General features: G+C 40.4%; 1 protein-coding gene across 2 annotated transcripts in view; it reads right to left on the bottom strand.

Annotated features, from left to right (window-relative positions):
- Positions 1 to 2,393: 2,393 nt before the first annotated feature.
- asb7 (ankyrin repeat and SOCS box containing 7) overlaps positions 2,394 to 18,942 on the bottom strand; it is a 28,467-nt gene continuing 11,918 nt past the window's right edge. For both annotated transcript variants that reach the window (XM_057854316.1, XM_057854325.1), the window contains exons 4-6: positions 9,126 to 9,731; positions 6,732 to 8,407; positions 2,394 to 3,418 (exon numbers count right to left, since the gene is read on the bottom strand). In XM_057854316.1, coding sequence (XP_057710299.1) covers positions 8,277 to 8,407; positions 9,126 to 9,731 — 737 coding nt within the window. In that variant the 3' untranslated portion in view covers positions 2,394 to 3,418; positions 6,732 to 8,276. The remainder of the gene's footprint in view (positions 3,419 to 6,731; positions 8,408 to 9,125; positions 9,732 to 18,942) is intronic.

Below are 18,942 nucleotides of genomic sequence, written 5' to 3'. Positions count from 1 at the left end.
ATATCACATTACGATGTTGTGTACGATGTTACAGTTAACCTTTAAAGAAGACCAGTATTACAATGCTACATGTAAACAGTATATGTAACTGTGTTACAAATCATTCTTATTATTTACAATTTACCATTATATACCATGTTATATGTATATTTATGTAACATTGGCTTGGTAATGTAACTGTTTAACAGTTAATTATGCTATTTACAGATAATGTGAATCATTGCTTAAAATTTCACTGCTTCTTTCTTGGGGACCTTGGCTGAGTGAACATTTCAAAGGGTCGCTCGCATTTGTTTGTTTTTTTTCCACAAGTTCTATTTACTTTATTTGTTCAATAAAAGGTTGTAAATACATCTACATTTTACTGTGGTACATCCATAAAGCATAGAGGAATGCCATTTCCAATATTTACACACTTTATGTATGTTTGACTATTTCATTCCTTCATCGTGAATAGAGTTCTACTGCAGCATATGCATCTGAAGGAGCATTCCAGCCATTTTCCTCCATAAGGAGACTGCAAAGCTCAAAAACCGTCTCATCGCAGGGATATGGCCCTTTCGGGGTGCAATACTCCTTGCAAACAGCTATTTCCTTAGCATGGACAGGCTGCAGTTTGTCGTCTGCTGCATACAGCCATGCCATGCTGAACATGAGGATGGGCCGTCCTCCAGGCGTCCCATGGGCAGATCTTGGTCGTATTTGGTGTGTGTTCCAGCTCCTTACCACTTCATCCTATTCATCCTGCATGACAATTAATAAATAATTGATAACCAATCAATAGAACCACTGTAAACTTTTTTAACTGTAGTTGTGAAAAAGTAGCCTTACGTCACATTTCGTTTTGGCAGATGTTTCAAAGTATTTTTATAAATGATATTGGATTATTCCCATCAATTCGCCTGCTATATATCTCTGTGTATGTTTATTATTCCTCCTCTTTATGTCTCACTCTCTGTCTGTCCCAATCTTTGTTGATATTATTACAGTACATGGGCAATAACTTCCTTTGTTGATTGAAATAGAATAGATTACAACTAAAAACATGAACTATTCCTTTTTAACCTCTGTGATGGAGGTGCAACATGTCATTTCTCGTAGTGGAAGTAACAGTATGACTTTTATTCTCGAAGTAACAGTATGACTTTTATTCTCGAAGTAACAGTGTGACTTTTAATCTCATAGTAACAATTGGAGTTCTATTCTCGTACTAATAGGGTGACATTTTTCTCGTACTGTTACTTCAAGAATAAAAGTCATATTATTTCGTTGTCCTAATGCTACTTACCTGACGTCGCTTTTACACTGTTTTGTATTGAAAGCGTCTTGTGTTTTTGAATCGGATCTACAAATAAGGAAAAGGAAATCCTTCATATTTTGGCTCATCTACATCATTATTTACAGGCTATCAACACTTTGTCGTAGCTCCCTGTAAGTAGCATTAGCCCAACGAAATAATACGACTTTTATTCTTGAAGTAACAGTACGAGAAAAATGTCACCCTATTAGTACGAGAATAGAACTCCAATTGTTACTATGAGATTAAAAGTCACACTGTTACTTCGAGAATAAAAGTCATACTGTTACTTCGAGAATAAAAGTCATACTGTTACTTCCACTACGAGAAATGACATTTTGCACCTCCATCACAGAGGCTAAAAAGGAATAGTTCATGTTTATAGTTGTAATCTATTCTATTTCAATAAACAAAGGAAGTTATTGCCCATGTACTGTAATATCAACAAAGATTGGGACAGACAGAGAGTGAGACATAAAGAGGAGGAATAATAAACATACACAGAGATATATAGCAGGCGAATTGATGGAAATAATCCAATATCATTTGTAAAAATACTTTGAAACATCTGCCAAAACGAAATGTGACGTAAGGCTACTTTTTCACAACTACAGCTAAAAAACCACTATCCTTTTAGACATTTATAGTGGTTCTGTTGATTGATTATCAATTGTATATTAATTGTCATGCAGGATGAATTGGATGAAGTGGTAAGGACATGGAACACACACCAAATACGACCAAGATCTGCCCATGGGACGCCTGGAGGACGGCCCATCCTCATGTTCAGCATGGCACGGCTGTATGCAGCAGACGACAAACTGTAGCCTGTCCTTGCAGAGGAAATACCTGTTTGCAAGGAGGATTGCACTCCGAAAGGGCCATATCCCTGCGATGAGACGGTTTTTGAGCTTTGCACTCTCCTTATGGAGGAAAATGGCTGGAATGCTCCATCAGATGCATATGCTGCAGTAGAACTCTATTCACGACTAAGGAATGAAATAGTCGAACATATATAAAGTGTGGAAATATTGGAAATGGCATTCCTCTATGGTTTATGGATGTTCCACAGTAAAATGTAGACGTATTCACAACCTTTTATTGAACATATAAAGTAAATGGAACTTGTGGAAAAAAACAAACAAATGCGAGCGACCCTTTGAAATGTTCACTCAGCCAAGGTCCCCAAGAAAGCAGCAGTGAAATTTAAAGCAATGATTCACATTATCTGTAAATAGCATAATTACCTGTTAAACAGTTACATTACCAAGCCACTGTTACATACAGTGGGGAGAACAAGTATTTGATACACTGCCAATGGGTTTTCCCATTGTCAGTGTATCAAATACTTGTTCTCCCCACTGTATATATATACACATATAACATTGTAAATAATGGTACATTGTAAATAATAAGAATGATTTGTAACAGTTACATATACTGTTTACATGTAGCATTGTAATACTGGTCTTCTTTAAAGATTCACTGTAACATCGTACACAACATCGTAATGTGATATCTACGTGTAACAGTAAAACTGTCATCTCTGTAAATATGGTGCAGTAGCAGACTACTGTACATTTAACGTAGTAAAACTGTAAACGTTGGTATTGAACAATTGTGTTTCTGATTATGTGAATACAGTATTCCCTTCATGGAGTGATTTTAAAAAGAACAGTTTGAGTATTTAAAACTGAATGGAATCAGCAACATTCGTCGTCAAAATATCGACTAGAAAAGTATCGAAAGAAAAGTGACTTTTCCTTGTTTTAGTATCTCACTATAACCTTCTTCACTTCGAATTGAGATCTTTCTTGTCCCTCCGCCTTGTTTTGCTCTGATTTGTTTGGTCAGTTGGCCTTCAGTGTGAATCCACCCTAGCTTTCTTGTTTTTGGTTTAGGTGTTTTTGTTTTATTGGAGGTGGTTGCTTCCTCACTCTCTGTATGGTTTTCCTTTCTAAGTTTGAGCTTCTCACTTAGCTTTTCAAACAGTCCCTGCTTTCGCTTTGATGACTGTGGTTGGTGATTGCAAAAGTTAAAGAGAGCAATCCTGTCTCCATATGATGGGAGATAATTCGCCAGTTGAGCATCTTCCATCAGTAGGATGACCTCGCTGTCAATCTGAAAATAAGACAGACACATCATCATAACAAAGAAAAAAAGGACAACGTAACTTTCATCCAGAACTCCATTTCATAACACTATTAAGTCCACTGATATCCAGAACGTTCCAAATTTCCCGATTTTCATTTCTCAATTTTAGTTAAAATGGCTATACGTTAGGCCTGCACAATATATCGTTTGAACATCGCCATTGCAATGTGCGCAAGCGCAATTGTCCCATCGCAGGACGTGTGATTGTTTTATTTCATTATTATTATTTTTTTGGACATGTATATTTTTGTTCTGCATCATAAAAGCAGCAATAGTGCAAAGACATGTCCTCCTGGATTCCTTTTATTTGCAGCAATCTTCATCATTCACAGATGAACCACCTTAGCCTGGATTTAACGGTATTATATGAATACAGTGTTGTCATGGTGAGTCAACCAAAGTCTTCCCAAATAGAGCTATGCAAGTTCTTTGGTGAAAATTCTTTTCGTTTCAATATCACAACATACATCGTAAACCCCTATAGCAGGGGTCCCCAAACTTTTTCCTGTGAGGGCCACATAACCCTTCTCTTCTCTGATGAGGGGCCGGGGTCAGTTTGTAACAGAAAAAGTGTGACGATTGCAGGAGTGCCTAAATGTAAAAATGTATTGTTTTTCAGAAAGCCACAATCAAATAACCCTTTCTGGATTCTTCACGGAACCAAAGTAAATAAAATAAAAATGATATAATATAATATAGTATAATATAATATAATATAATATAATTAGGGCTGTCAAACGATTAAAATTTTTAAGCGAGTTAATCACAGCTTAAAAATTAATCGTAATTAATCGCAATTCAAACATCTCTAAAATATGCCTTATTTTTCTGTAAATTATTGTTGGAATGGAAAGATAAGACACAAGATGGATATATACATTCAACATACTGTACATAAGTACTGTATTTGTTTATTATAACAATAAATCAACAAGATGGCATTAACATTAATATTCTGTCAAAGCAATCCCTGGATAGAAAGACTTGTAGTTCTTAAAAGATAGATTTTAGTACAAATTATAGAAATTTTATGTTAAAACCCCTCTTAATGTTTTCGTTTTAATAAAATTGGTAAAATTTTCAATCAAAAAAATTAACTAGTAGCTCACCATTGTTGATGTCAAGAATTACACAATGCTCATGGTGCATAAAATCAGTCGCACCCAAGCGCTAGCAGAGGGAGACAAAAAACACAAGTAACAAGTGGACATGACACTGCTGTCATTTTAATCTGTTTGAGCGGGGCATATGCGTTAATTGCGTCAAATATTTTAACGTGATTAATGAAAAAAATTAATTACCGCCCGTTAACGCGATAACTTTGACAGCCCTTAATATAATATAACATAATATAATATAATATAATATAATATAATATAATATAATCAGGGGTGCACATAATTTTTTTGCCCAGGTTCTCAGAGGAGGACCTGGAGATGTGACTTGGTCCTCATTGAGCTTGAGAGCCGACCCACCTGATGCGATAAATTTATGACAAGCTTTACTTAGAGCCAATTAACTTTGATTAATTATATTAACAGTTAATGCTTGATTAACATCAACTGGCACAACAAAATTGCCATTACTTTGAAGTGAAATGTAAAGAAATAAACATAAAAGCACCAATTCAAAATAAAGGGCATTATGCGGCTCCCACATTAACTCCAAGCCTTTTTAAAAGTGGGATGTCCTCCTCATAAGACCTCATTGAACGTGCATGTTTAGCTTTGTAAAATGCGAGCAAAAACACGTTTGTCAGTGCATGTCGCTGTTCATTACCTTTATTCCGCCCTATTCCGCCACATGTCCATAGGGCGAGTGGGGTCCTGTTTGACATCGATAGTTTGCTTAATTGCCACATGCTCTGTTTTTTTCGTGCTTTTCAAAGTTTGGATGGCTGAAATTCTTTGACCCTACATAAAATGCGTTGCTCTAATCGGCGACATTGGGATTCTCACGGCACATTTTGTACCGCATTTCCGTGCGAGCATCATTCGCTTCTAGCCATGGTACCTCCTGTAGCCACTTTTCAGCAAAAGTCCTTTTTTTCGGTAGCTCCGGTGAAGTCTCTGTCGTCTGTCTGTCTTTTGACGGGGGTGGGGGAACACGGAAGTAATTACTCAGTGTGGCCTGCCTCATCGACATTTTGAGAAGTTATTTTCTCGTGTCCGCCGCAAATAGAGTGGTCAGCCATCGGTACGCAAAAGCGTATGGAAGCCGTTGAGGGCCAGCGCGTTTGTCTACGTCCAGTACGCATGTGCGGACCACTTATGTGCACCCCTGAATATAATATAATATAATATAATATAATATAATATAATATAATATAATATAATATAATATCATGTAATATAATATAATATAATAATACTGTATTAATTAAATAGATAATAACCAAATAACCATTGCTCAGTTCTTCACAGAAAAAAGCCAGGACATAAATAACTCTATTGAAAAAAAAAAAAAAAATTTTTTTTTTTTTTTTTTTACATTTTTTGTTTTGTTTGTTTGTTCAGGGGGCCGGACCAAATGTGGCTGCGGGCCGTATCCGGCCCGCGGGCCGTAGTTTGGGGACCCCTGCCCTATAGAGTCGAAATGTCAGTTTTTTCCAATATCGTTCAGCCCTAGTATACATCACTCCTAGGTAACTATAATGCTCAGGGGGTAATGAGGAGAAATGAGGAGGAGATTTGTAGGAAAAGAGAAGGTACAGTATCCCACGAAACTGCAGATCTGTCTCTGAATACAGCCATTAATGTTGAACGAGAGAGGAGCAGTAATACCACATTTAACACTCTTGCTCCCTACAGTATTTTCACCTAAGATCACATAACACTAATGATTCACGTTACGCTGGGGAGGGAAAAAGGCGTACTGATTTGGGGGATTTTTCACTTGAGTGTACTCACTTTTGTTGCCAGTGGTTTAAACATTAATGGCTGTATTTTGAGAGAATACATTTACACTGTATTATTAGATGTACACCGACTCGTTTTCACCTTTTGAAAAAGCCATATCTTCAGTGTTGTCCCATGAAAGGACAATTAAATACTGCAGAAATGCGAGGGGTGCACTCACTTTTGTGAGATACTGTGTGAGAAGTGAAGTAGAGAAGCAGGTGAGAAGATGGGGATGGTAAAAGGAAAGTGCATAGGAGGAGAGGCGGATGAGAAAAGTAACAAGAGACGGAGAAATAGTCGAAACAAATGCATATTGAAGCATTGTTATTTACAAATGACATGAACTGACTGATGAAAAGGTAAAAAAAAGTAAGAAATACCTTTTGCTGTTCAATTCAATTGATTGTTTCCTCTGATACACCCCGACGTCTCAGGAAAGTCACAATTTCCAACAAGTTCTTTGCCATCTTGGATCGGTGGAATTGAATAAACAAGAAAATCGGGAACTCGGAAGACAAAAATGAGAAGATGCAAAACATGTAAGCGCTCGGGAAGAACTGAAAAATGGATATACAGACACACCATGTAGAAGAATTGTGAAGATTCACGATACATAAATTATTACTTTTGATATAAATACATCGAGCAAAACGTACGTTTGAGTATTACCTTTTAATATAAATAAAACGTACATTTGGCCCTATCACAGTATTTTCTCATTGGCTGCAATTGACGGTGAAAACTTAATGAAGTGAAAGCTTTGTGTGTGATTACGACGGATATTATATCAAGTACTTAAAATAACAAGTTACCCTACCTTGGCTGGGAGCCACGACGTGTATGACTCTTTATATTGATTGTAATTTGATGCCAATGCACCAAAACGTCTTTTTGAAACAATCCAGAAGTACAGAATCACCACCGCTCTCGAGATGCACGCTGTTGTTCCAAGTCAATATAACGTTACGTACGCCGTAAGTGACGTCATAGCGTATTCGGGTGATATTGTGCTTTTCCTGAGCCTATATTTTATAATTTGCTTCATAAATAAAGAAACACGTTATCTTTTGGATCATCTACATAAAATTATAATCAATAGATTGCTTTATATTGATGCTTCGTCGTAGCGCTCAGCTACGGTACATGTACGTAATGTGCGTAGCGGTTACGCTATGTAATGAGTTTAGTCTTGTAGTACCAGTACGGTTTTAATCTCGTCGTCCTTTTCTTTTTTTTTTTCTCTCTCCTTGATTTGGCCCTAATCCTCCGTCGTAATTTTTTGTTTCAGGGGCATTTTTTATTTTTTTTTGCTTCGACAGAAAAAAAATTCAGGTGTCCCTTTCGGGCACTGTTTTTATTTATTTATTTGTTTGTTTATTTTTTGGTTTCTTCATCCATGGGCTCTGTACGACTCCGTTGCAGCCAGCCACCAGATTCCAAAAAACCTAGGGGAAATTACCTGAAATATTTTATGAGCAAATTATGTGAATATATTGATGATAGTGTAGTTAGTTGATGATAGCTTTTGTATGTATGCAACAAGAGCTATCATCAATGACCTCATTAGCTACCACATCTTGTTGATTTTGACCACCAAGAGAAATAAAATAAACCAAATCCTCTAGCGTTTTATTGTGAAAGTGAGAAATTGACACCATCCTAAAAATGACACCGGCACACCGCCGCCCGCAGACGTTCCACACACATAAACACGCACACACACGCAATTCTTGTTGTCACGGTGACACACACCGATTGTCACTGTTTTGTGTCCGTTATAAAGAAAATAAATTAATTCAGGGCTCACTTTCACCCACCTTATTGGCATGAGACTTAAATAAAAGTAGAAAAATATCTGTGACGTATTTACATGCCCGCCGTGGGTGGAGTCGCTTCCGGGAGGCGGAGTCTTTGCATAGGCGGAGTTAAAACTTGTGCTTCAGATAGTCCTTCATGACCTTGGCGATGGGAAGCTCCTCCAGCAGCCGCAGCCGCTGCAGGCCGATGCACTGGCGGATCTTGATGCGACACACGTCCTGAAGGCTCCGGGGGTGTCCTGACCGACAGAAATGAACGAGTTAGTTGATCGGCCTCCGACGACAGGCGTCCGACCCATTTGAAGCGTTCATTCCCAGCTTCAAATGGATTGGACTTCTACTATAGATTAACTCGTCTAGGTTGACAGCAGAAGCCTGAAAAGACCTTTCATCACCCCTACCAACATGGCCGCCCTGATGCCACGTTCCCATCAAAGTCAATGCAGTGCTTTTAAAATAAAGTCATAACTAGCTTGTTTTTCAACTGGGCTGCCTAAAATAAAGTCATAACTAGCTTGTTTTTCAACTGGGCTGCCATTGACGATACTGGACGTCCAATCAGTTTGAAGCGCGAGGACTGGCAGATAATTAACGACCGATCATTCGCTGCAAGCCTCCCACTTCGAATTTATCGGACGTGGACTAGCGATAAACTCGTTTCGATTGATGGTATTAGCACAAAAAGACCGTGTGTTGCCCCTACCAACATGGCCACCCCGAAGCTATGTTCCCATTAAAGTCAATGTAGTCAGTAGTGAAATTAACACGAACTCATAACTACCTTAATTCTCAATGTTTTTTTTGTTAATCAATGTCAAAGCATCTTATAATTAATTTCTACAAATAATTAACTGAATTATTAAGTGAAAAATGAATGGATTCCCCATTTTTTTTCTTTTTCTTTTCTTTTTTTTAACTTTGGACTCACGACAAAACCGATCGGCGGGCGGTACTCACTGGTGACGTCCTGTAGGAAGTCCAGACAGGGTCTGCTGTGTCGCGACATGCTGACGGAGACGGCGGCGGGCGTCTGCCCCTCGTAGTTGCGGGTGTTGGCGTCGGCGCCGTAAGCGTAAAGCATCTGCGCGCACAGCACGTCGTCGCGCAGCGCCGACAGATGCAGCGGCGTCTGCCCGTCCTCCAGCCGGCCCAGGTTGGTGTCGGCGCCGCGCTGGAGGAACATGCGGCAGTACGGGTGGTTGCCCTTGCTGACGGCGTAGCGCAGCAGGAAGCCATTCTGGATGTCGATGTTGGCGCCGCAGTCCAGCAGGATGCGCACGCAGCTGGAGCGCTCGCGGATAATGGCCAGCTGCAGCGGCGTGGTGCCCTTTTCGCTCAGCGGGTCCACTGCCGCCCCGAACTCCAGCAGCAGACGCACGAAGGAGTCGCGCCCGTAGTGGGCCGCCACGTGCAGCGGGGTCCAGCCGTCGTAGCTCTTAGCGTCCATGATGTCGCCGCGAAAGTCCGACTCCAGCATCAGGCGGGCGATGCGGGCGCGCCCGTGCATGGCCGCGTAGTGCAGCGCCGTGAAGCCCCCGATGAAGTCCTTCACCGTCGGGTCCGCTGGAAGGACAAATTGCGCACGATTAGCATTAGCAACGCGGCTAAGGAAATCATCAGTCCTGGTGCATCTAAAGCCTGTCAGTCCTGTGAGTGGATCTCTCCTGACTGCGTTTCTCCCCAAGGTTTCTCATTTCCCACTGGGTCTTTGGAGTTTTTCCTTGCCGGTCTAAGGATGGGGGATGCCCACGACATGAACTCATCTCATTCGTCTACTGCATCTGACTGTGTATCAAATTGAATCTTTAAAGCCCTCTGAGACAACCTTGTTGGGATATAGGGCTATACAAATAAAAGTGAATTGAATTAAGTTATTAATTCCACAAATCTTTGTGATGCAGCTTTAACACTGGAGCTACCGGATTTTTTTGGCCGTCAAATGACCTCGATACCAAACTGACAACTTGGCTTTGTCAAATAACAGACCATTCAAACAAGCAATCCAGCAAACAACCCCCCTACACACTCCAGTGGAGTCACTGCCTAGTTGTGAAAGCGGATTTTCACTGTGGATAGCTGAAATTAGTATCTTGAATATTTGCAAATCCAGGCCTGCCCTTGCTTTGTCCAACACGGAGATGTCCAGTCACCATGTTCTACAATATGATTGACATGTCAGCAATGAATGCATATGTGTTGTATCAGGCATGCACAGGAAGGCAAAAGAGACGGGCAGACTTCTTGGTGGGTCTTGCAAGGGAATTGGCTCACTCTCATGTGGGCGCAAAGAAGGCGCAGAAGGAAAAATTGCTTCGGCAACAACCCTAACACCTAGCCCCGGGAGAAGGGCGAAGTGTAATATGTCACCACATAAAAAAGGTTCAGTGTTTCCCACTAATGGACGAGACTGTGGCGGCCCGCCACAGTCTCGTTTGCGCCCCCCCCACCCCCCCGAAAAAAAAAGATACTAATCAGATGCGTCAGTCAGCCGATTACACAGCTGTAGCCCACTCCACTCTACTACCCGCGCGAGCGAGAGCAGCATTTTAGAGTAGTATTTTATTTATTTATTTATTTAAGAGACGCAAGGGGAACGAGTAGGAAGAATGGGAGAACGAGCGAGATAGCGAGAGATAGCGGTCGCATGTCGTAGCAGCCCGCTGTTATTTTGTTATTGTTTTTCTTTATTATTGTTACCACAATCGAGTGGGTAAGCAAATACAGACTTCTCTCCTTCTTCCCCATATCCGGGGCATTACCATAGTTTCGATCGGACTTTTTGGCGAAAGTGAGCGGTGGACGGCCGTCTTGGACGGAAAGCAAACTTTGATTGAACTTGCGCGGAGAGGCGGGGCCCAAAATAAAGCCTTGCTCTATTTTCAGAGCTGAGTAGAGTTGGTCACAGTAAAGTATTTATTAGTTCAAGCAGAGTAAAATGATACATATTCACGGTACAAGAACGTCGTTTCCGTGTCCATCGATTGGTAAGAAAAGGCTGTTTGTACTTGTGACGCGTGGGCGCTCCCGTCGGGGGGACATTTCGCGTGGAGTGGCTATTTTTCGGCACAACACCGACGCGCCAACTTCAGACAATTATGGCTGACAAAAGTTGGATAAATGCGCCCCCCCACAATTTCGCGAGCTCTGGGACACTCGAAAAATGACTCTCTTACCTCTCCTTGCTAAGTTAATGGTACCTCGTTGTGCGTTTGTGTGGAAATTTAGTTCACGAAAAACGGGGAAAAAACTATTCACCTTCTCACCGAATCAAGAAAAACTCTTTACACGGCCATTAGAATTCCCCCTGTCCTGTAAATGGGTCAGTTGACAGAAGGACTGTTATTGTTGTGGTAATGTCGTACTTATGAGGGTCAAATAAAAAGAAAAAAGGAGGGCTACGACGGCGGTCTGAAACCCACGGCTCTTGGGCCGCATGCGGCTCCTTAGTGCTGTTTCGGAGCTTTTTTTTTTTTTTTTTAAATGGAAAAAGATGGGGGAGGGAAATATATTTTTTGTTTTAATAGGATTTCTAGGAGGACAAACATGATACAAACATTCTTTCAATTCATTAATATTGTAATGAAGTTAAACTTGTGGTGTCATCGTACAACAGAGTAGTCACGTGGTGCGCTATAGGATCCACTGCAGGGAAAATAAACATTTAATCATGAAGGCTAATTATGTATTTCTAGCCAACTTAGTCATTTTTATAGTAGGCTAATATAGCTAGTACTGATAATTATAAGGCTTGTACAAGGCTTTTAATTTTTGCTGCTCCAGACATACTGTATCAGGTTTTTTTTGTTTTTTTTTGGGGGGGGGGGGGGGGGGTCAAATATGGCTCTTTTCAACAGTTTGCCAACCCTGAGTCACTACGAGATGTAAGTCGTACTATTGCTACGAGAAAAAAAAGTCTCATTATTACATAGGGTAACGTAGCTGTACTCAGCAACGCATTTTACATACATGTACCGTAGCTGAGAGCTATAACATTAGCCTAGCTAATGAAATATTTCAAATATATCGTTGTTATGGTTCTTCTTGGGGGAAAAAAAAAGAAAAAAAAAAAAAAAATCGCCGTGGCATGACATGGTGTGGCTGTCCGACTCCGATGCAGCCCACCACCAGTTTCAAAAAATCCTATGGTCAGAGACCCTCCCACCACAGTCTCCTAAAATCCTGTGGGAAACACTGAGGTTGTTTTGTTTTTTATTACACCGCCCCTTCTACTGTGGGTAAACTCCAGCTTTTGGAATTTGTAAAAAGGTTGTCCGCCCGATTGCCTGCCTGAGCGGTCCACTGTCTGACAAAACCGAGGCAGCCCTGCCCTGCGAACATTCAAGATGCTAATTGGAGCAATCCAACCCTGTGGTTTTGCGATTGTGAATGGGAATGACTAATGAGGACCATAGTGCTCACAAAAGATATGCTGTTAGGGTCAGATGATCCTTCTCTGGTTACAAAAGTGATTTGTATCAACTGATCCACCCTTGGCAGTTGTAGTGCTAAATGGCTGACCAGGTTACTGTTAAATGAGGACGATTTCTTTCCACCTCGTGGAACTTCTGTAGTAAATGTTTTGCAGATGGCGAGAGCGTTATTTTTTTCACACGGAAAAGTAAACGCACACTTGTGACGGAGCCGCCATGATATCAAGCATTTCGTCACTCATGCGACAGGGACTTCAGAGGGAGGGGTTGAGGCGGCAAGGCAGAATTGGACAAAACTGCGTCAATTGTGCACATTTGGAGGCTAGATCAAGTATATAATTATCAGATTGCTTTATTGGTTGAATTTTTAAAAATCTGGATAATCTGTGTGACGTCACATTTAGTGCTGCAACGATTAATTGATTAACTCGAGTATTCGATTAGAAAAAAGGATTCAAATTAAATTTTGCTGCTTTGAGTATTCGTTGAATTAAAGTGATGTTGAAACTTGAAATGGTTTATTTTGAAAGTGTTTGATACACAGCCCTCTAGCCTGCCTCGACGCATGGCTGAATCCAGCTGCTCCATGTTAAGACCAACATAAGCCAAGTTTTTGTTTGAGCTAATGTTTTTTTGAATGCATTCGTCATTTAGTTCATAGGTGTTTTAGGTAGGTTGATGTTTTTTGTGGGAATATGTGTCTGAATCGTTTGTTAAGAGCAATGCTTAAAAAAAAAAAAAAAAAAAAAGTTAGCGTTTTATAGCATTTAAGCTAGCAGACTTTTGCTTAGCCAATTATTCTTTTGCTGTACATAGATTTTTTTTATACCGTTTGAGGCTCAGCTCAGGTATTTTAATTGTTCGTGTTCCTTATCCGATTACTCGATTATTCAAACTAGTAAACTAAAATAATCGATAGCTGCCTCCTTAGTCACATTTGCCATTATCGTCCGATAACTATAACCGATATTATCGCACATCTTTGCTAAGAATACCTTTAAAATGACACCCTTTATGAAAGATCTGATTGGCAATAATTATTATAACACTAGTATACTAGTATACTATAATATTAATGCTATATTTTTTTTAAGAATTGTTTTGAATCGTGTTGGAAAGGTGAAGTCAGTGTTCTGAATCGGTTTACATTCTATTCTTTTGCACTAGTTAATGTTATCACCCATTGTTTATTTGTCATTAGGGCCCGAGCACTAGGCGTGCGAAGGCCCTATTGTAATGCAAAGGATTATTATTAGGGCCCGAGCACTAGGCGTGCGAAGGCCCTATTGTAATGCAAAGGATTATTATTATTATTATTATTATTATTCTTCTTTCTTCATGGCAAATGAAAATGGCCAATTTGGAGGCCTGAACATGCACGAAAAGTCACCAAAATTTGCACATACGTGCAGATTCGCGTAAAATTTGATAATCTAGCGTCGTTTTGAAAAAATGTCAAAAAATGGCTCAGTGGCGCCCCCTTGACCCTTAAAATTTTCAAAAAGGCCTTTCCTCTCAGGTTTTCAACGTAGAGCGATGAAATTTGGGGAGTAGATACCTTATGCCTAACTGTTCAAAAAAGCCTCTTGCACCCATATTCCAAATCTGACAGGAAATCGGATATTTTGGATCAAATGTGAAATTTTTTCGGTTCACAGTTGGAGTTTACGTTTGGAGGCCTGAACATGCACGAAAACTCACCAAAATTTGCACATACATGCAACTTTGCGTAAATTTTGATAATCTACAAAAAAATTTAACAAAATCGCTCAGTGGCGCCCCCTTGAAATTTTCAAAAAGGCCTGTCCTATTAGGTTTTTTCAACGTAGAATGATGAAATTTGGTGAGTCGATACATTGTGTAAAACTGCTCCAAAAAGTCTCTTGCACCAATATTCCAAACCCAACAGGAAGCCGGAAATTTTGGATCAAATGTGAAATTTTATCGATTTACATTTGAGACCTTGTCGCTGAAGAAAATAGTTGGATCGTCTTCAAAATTGGTCAGACTATTCAGGAGACATATGAGATCTTAAGTTTTCAAAATGGTGAGTTTTCACTCAAGGGTCTGACCTGGGCGTGGTCCCAAAGTCGGCCATTTTTGGGCAAAATACCAAATTCAGAATATGATTAAAAACTCGGTGATACAACGTTCAATCTTTTTCATTTCTAGCATGTATATGAGATATCCCAGCCTGAACACGACTGCATTGAAATATTACCCATTAGGCCTGGCGCCCCCTAGTGGAAACAGGAAATGGCCTTCTTTACGAGACAGGCTCCTCCTCCAAGGGAAAAAAATCTATTGACCTCAAACCTGTTTCAGGGGAGCCTCAAGACATGTGTTCAGGTCCCTGATGAAAAATATTGAGGTTTCGTTGAAGCGGAGAGGTCCAAACTGGAAGTGAAAATGACCGTCAACAATTTGTCTCGCCAAAAACTTTGAACAGTCATAACTCGGCAGATATGCAACATATCTGCGCCAAACTTTCCGTGTTTGTTGAGAGTCATACCCTGAAGGTTCTTGTAGGGGTCATTTGCATCAACTCTACAGTGCCAACTAGTGGCGACAGAAAGAAGTTTTAAAAAAGGCCTTTCCTATTGGGTTTTTTCAACATAGAGCAAGGAAATTTGGGGAGTAGATACCTTATGCAAAACTGCTCCAAAAAGTCTCTTGCACCCATATTCCAAATCCAACAGGAAATCGGGTATTTTGGATCGAATGTGAAATTTTCATGGGTTCACAGTAAGAGTTTACATTTGGAGGCTTGAATATGCATAAAAACTCACCAAAATTTGCACATACATGCGGCTTTGGATAACGTTCGATAATCTTGCAACGTTACGAAAACATGTAACAAAATGGCTCAGTGGCGCCCCCTTGAAATTTTCAAAAAGGCCTCTCCATTTAGGTTTTTTCAACGTAGAGGGATGAAATTCGGAGAGTCGATACCTTGTACAAAACTGCTCCAAAAAGTCTCTTGCATGCATATTCCAAACCCAACAGGAAATCGGGTATTTTGGATTGAATGTGAAATTTTTATCGATTTACAGTGTGCACATTTTACACCTTGGCACCTAGGGAATTAGTTTGATCATTCTCAAAATTGGTGAGACTGTTCATGAGGCATATGAAATCTTAAGTTATAAAAATGGTGTGTTTTCATTCACGGGCCTGACCTGGGCGGGGCGCCAAATTCTTCCATTTTTTCGCCAAAACACCGAATTCGGAAAATGACTGATAACTCCCTCATACAACGTTCAATCTATTTTAAATCTGGCATGTGTGTGAGGTATACCAGCCTGAGCAGGACTGGATTGAAAATTTACCATTTGTGCCTGGCGCCTCCTAGTGGGAACAGGAAATGCCCTTTTTTACGGGACACACTCCTCCTCTAAAGGGAAAAAATCAATCTACCTCAAACCTGCATAAGGGAAACCTTAAGACCTGTCTTCAGGTGCCTGATGAAAAATATTGAAGTTTCGTTGAAGCGGAGGGGTCCAAACAGGAAAGTGAAAATGACTGTCAACAATTTTTCTCTCCAAAAACTTTGAACAGTCATAACTCGGCAGATATACAAGATATCTGCGCCAAACTTCCCGTGCTTGTTGAGAGTCATACCCTGAAGGGCCTTGTAGGGGTCATTTGCATCAACCCTACAGCGCCAACTAGTGGCGATAGAAAGTCACTCGTTTTTCCAAAACATGTCCAGTTCTTTTCAGGTTGGTCATTGTAGTTTCAAGACCTATTAAAATACTTTTTTACGGCCCATGTCCACGTGTCTCTGTCTGTTGCCGTGACGACCCTTTGTTCGCCATTTAAAGGAAATATTTTTTTTCAGAGACTCAGGGAGCTTATAGAGCCACAATAGTTGGCACACTTGGTCGAATTGGCCCAGTTAGAAGATTAATTTTGGTTTTGAATAAGGGCCTGGCCGCACAGCTCAGAAGTGGCTCCTTTTTTGTAGTACTCTCTCCAATAGGGGTTTTTATCTCTTGGGTGTGGGAATGTAAATAGGCGACTTTCGAGCATGTTAGGTTCTAATGAGATGATTAGAGAGGAGGATCTGCCACCACCCTGACCTGCACACAGTCCGAATTTGCGCTAGATTGCGAGGGCCCGTTCAGTCCTGCTTGCAGGCCTAGTTATTATTATTATTATTCTTCTTTCTTCATGGCAAATGAAAATGGCCAATTTGGAGGCCTGAACATGCACGAAAAGTCACCAAAATTTGCACATACGTGCAGATTCGCGTAAATTTCGATAATCTTGCGTCGTTTTGAAAAAATGTCAAAAAATGGCTCAGTGGCGCCCCCTTGACCCTTAAAATTTTCAAAAAGGCCTCTCCTCTCAGGTTTTCAACGTAGAGCAATGAAATTTGGGGAGTAGATACCTTATGCCTAACTGTTCAAAAAAGCCTCTTGCACCCATATTCCAAATCCAACAGGAAATCGGGTATTTTGGATCGAATGTGAAATTTTTTCGGTTCACAGTTGGAGTTTACGTTTGGAGGCTTGAAAATGCACGAAAACTCACCAAAATTTGCACATACATTCAACTTTGCGTAAATTTTGATAATCTACAAAAAAATTTAACAAAATGGCTCAGTGGCGCCCCCTTGAAATTTTCAAAAAGGCCTTTCCTATTAGGTTTTTTCAACGTAGAACGATGAAATTTGGCGAGTCGATACATTGTGCAAAACTGCTCCAAAAAGTCTCTTGCACCCATATTCCAAACCCAACAGGAAGCCGGAAATTTTGGATCAAATGTGAAATTTTATCGATTTACATTTGAGACCTTGTCGCTGAAGAAAATAGTTGGATCGTCTTCAAAATTGGCCAGACTATTCAGGAGACATATGAGATCTTAAGTTTTCAAAATGGTGTGTTTTCATTCAAGGGTCTGGCCTGGGCGTGGTCCCAAAGTCGGCCATTTTTGGGCAAAATACCAAATTCAGAAAATGATTAAAAACTCCGTGATACAACGTTCAATCTTTTTGATTTCTAGCATGTATATGAGATATCCCAGCCTGAACACGACTGCATTGAAATATTACCCATTAGGCCTGGCGCCCCCTAGTGGGAACAGGAAATGGCCTTCTTTACGAGACAGGCTCCTCCTCCAAGGGAAAAAAATCTATTGACCTCAAACCTGTTTCAGGGGAGCCTCAAGACATGTGTTCAGGTCCCTGATGAAAAATATTGAGGTTTCGTTGAAGCGGAGAGGTCCAAACTGGAAGTGAAAATGACCGTCAACAATTTGTCTCGCCAAAAATTTTGAACAGTCATAACTCGGCAGATATGCAACATATCTGCGCCAAACTTTCCGTGTTTGTTGAGAGTCATACCCTGAAGGTTCTTGTAGGGGTCATTTGCATCAACTCTACAGTGCCAACTAGTGGCGACAGAAAGAAGTTTTAAAAAAGGCCTTTCCTATTGGGTTTTTTCAACATAGAGCGAGGAAATTTGGGGAGTAGATACCTTATGCAAAACTGCTCCAAAAAGTCTCTTGCACCCGTATTCCAAATCCAACAGGAAATCGGGTATTTTGAATCGAATGTGAAATTTTTATCGGTTCACAGTAGGAGTTTACATTTGGAAGCTTCAACATGCACGAAAACTCACAAAAATTTGGACATAAATGCGGCTTTCCATAACGTTCAATAATCTTGCAACGTTACGAAAACATGTAACAAAATGGCTCAGTGGCGCCCCCTTGAAATTTTCAAAAAGGCCTCTCCATTTAGGTTTTTTCTACGTAGAGGGATGAAATTCGGTGAGTCGATACCTTGTACAAAACTGCTCCAAAAAGTCTCTTGCATGCGTATTCCAAACCCAACAGGAAATCGGGTATTTTGGTTTGAATGCGAATTTTTTATCGATTTACAGTGTGCACATTTTACACCTTGGCACCTAGGGAATTAGTTTGATCATTCTCAAAATTGGCGAGACTGTTCATGAGGCATATGAAATCTTAAGTTATCAAAATGGTGTGTTTTCATTCACGGGCCTGACCTGGGCAGGGTGCCAAAGTCGGCCATTTTTTCGGCAAAATGACAAATTCAGTAAATGACTAATAGTTCCTTCACACAACGTTCAATCTTTTTCATATCTGGCATGTATGTGCGACATCCCACCCTTAACACGAGTGCATTGAAATATTACCCATTAGGCCTAGCGCCCCCTAGTGAGAACAGGAAATGCCTTTTTTTACGAGACAGGTTCGTCCTCCAAGGAAAAAAAATCTGTTGACCTCAAACCTGCATAAGGGTAGCCTTAAGACCTGTCTTCAGGTGCCTGATGAAAAATATTGAAGTTTCGTTGAAGCGGAGGGGTCCAAACAGG

Source organism: Corythoichthys intestinalis, chromosome 1 (assembly GCF_030265065.1).
Source record: "Corythoichthys intestinalis isolate RoL2023-P3 chromosome 1, ASM3026506v1, whole genome shotgun sequence".
NCBI classification, from domain to species: domain Eukaryota; kingdom Metazoa; phylum Chordata; class Actinopteri; order Syngnathiformes; family Syngnathidae; genus Corythoichthys; species Corythoichthys intestinalis.
This window is presented reverse-complemented; position numbering and strand designations above follow the sequence as displayed.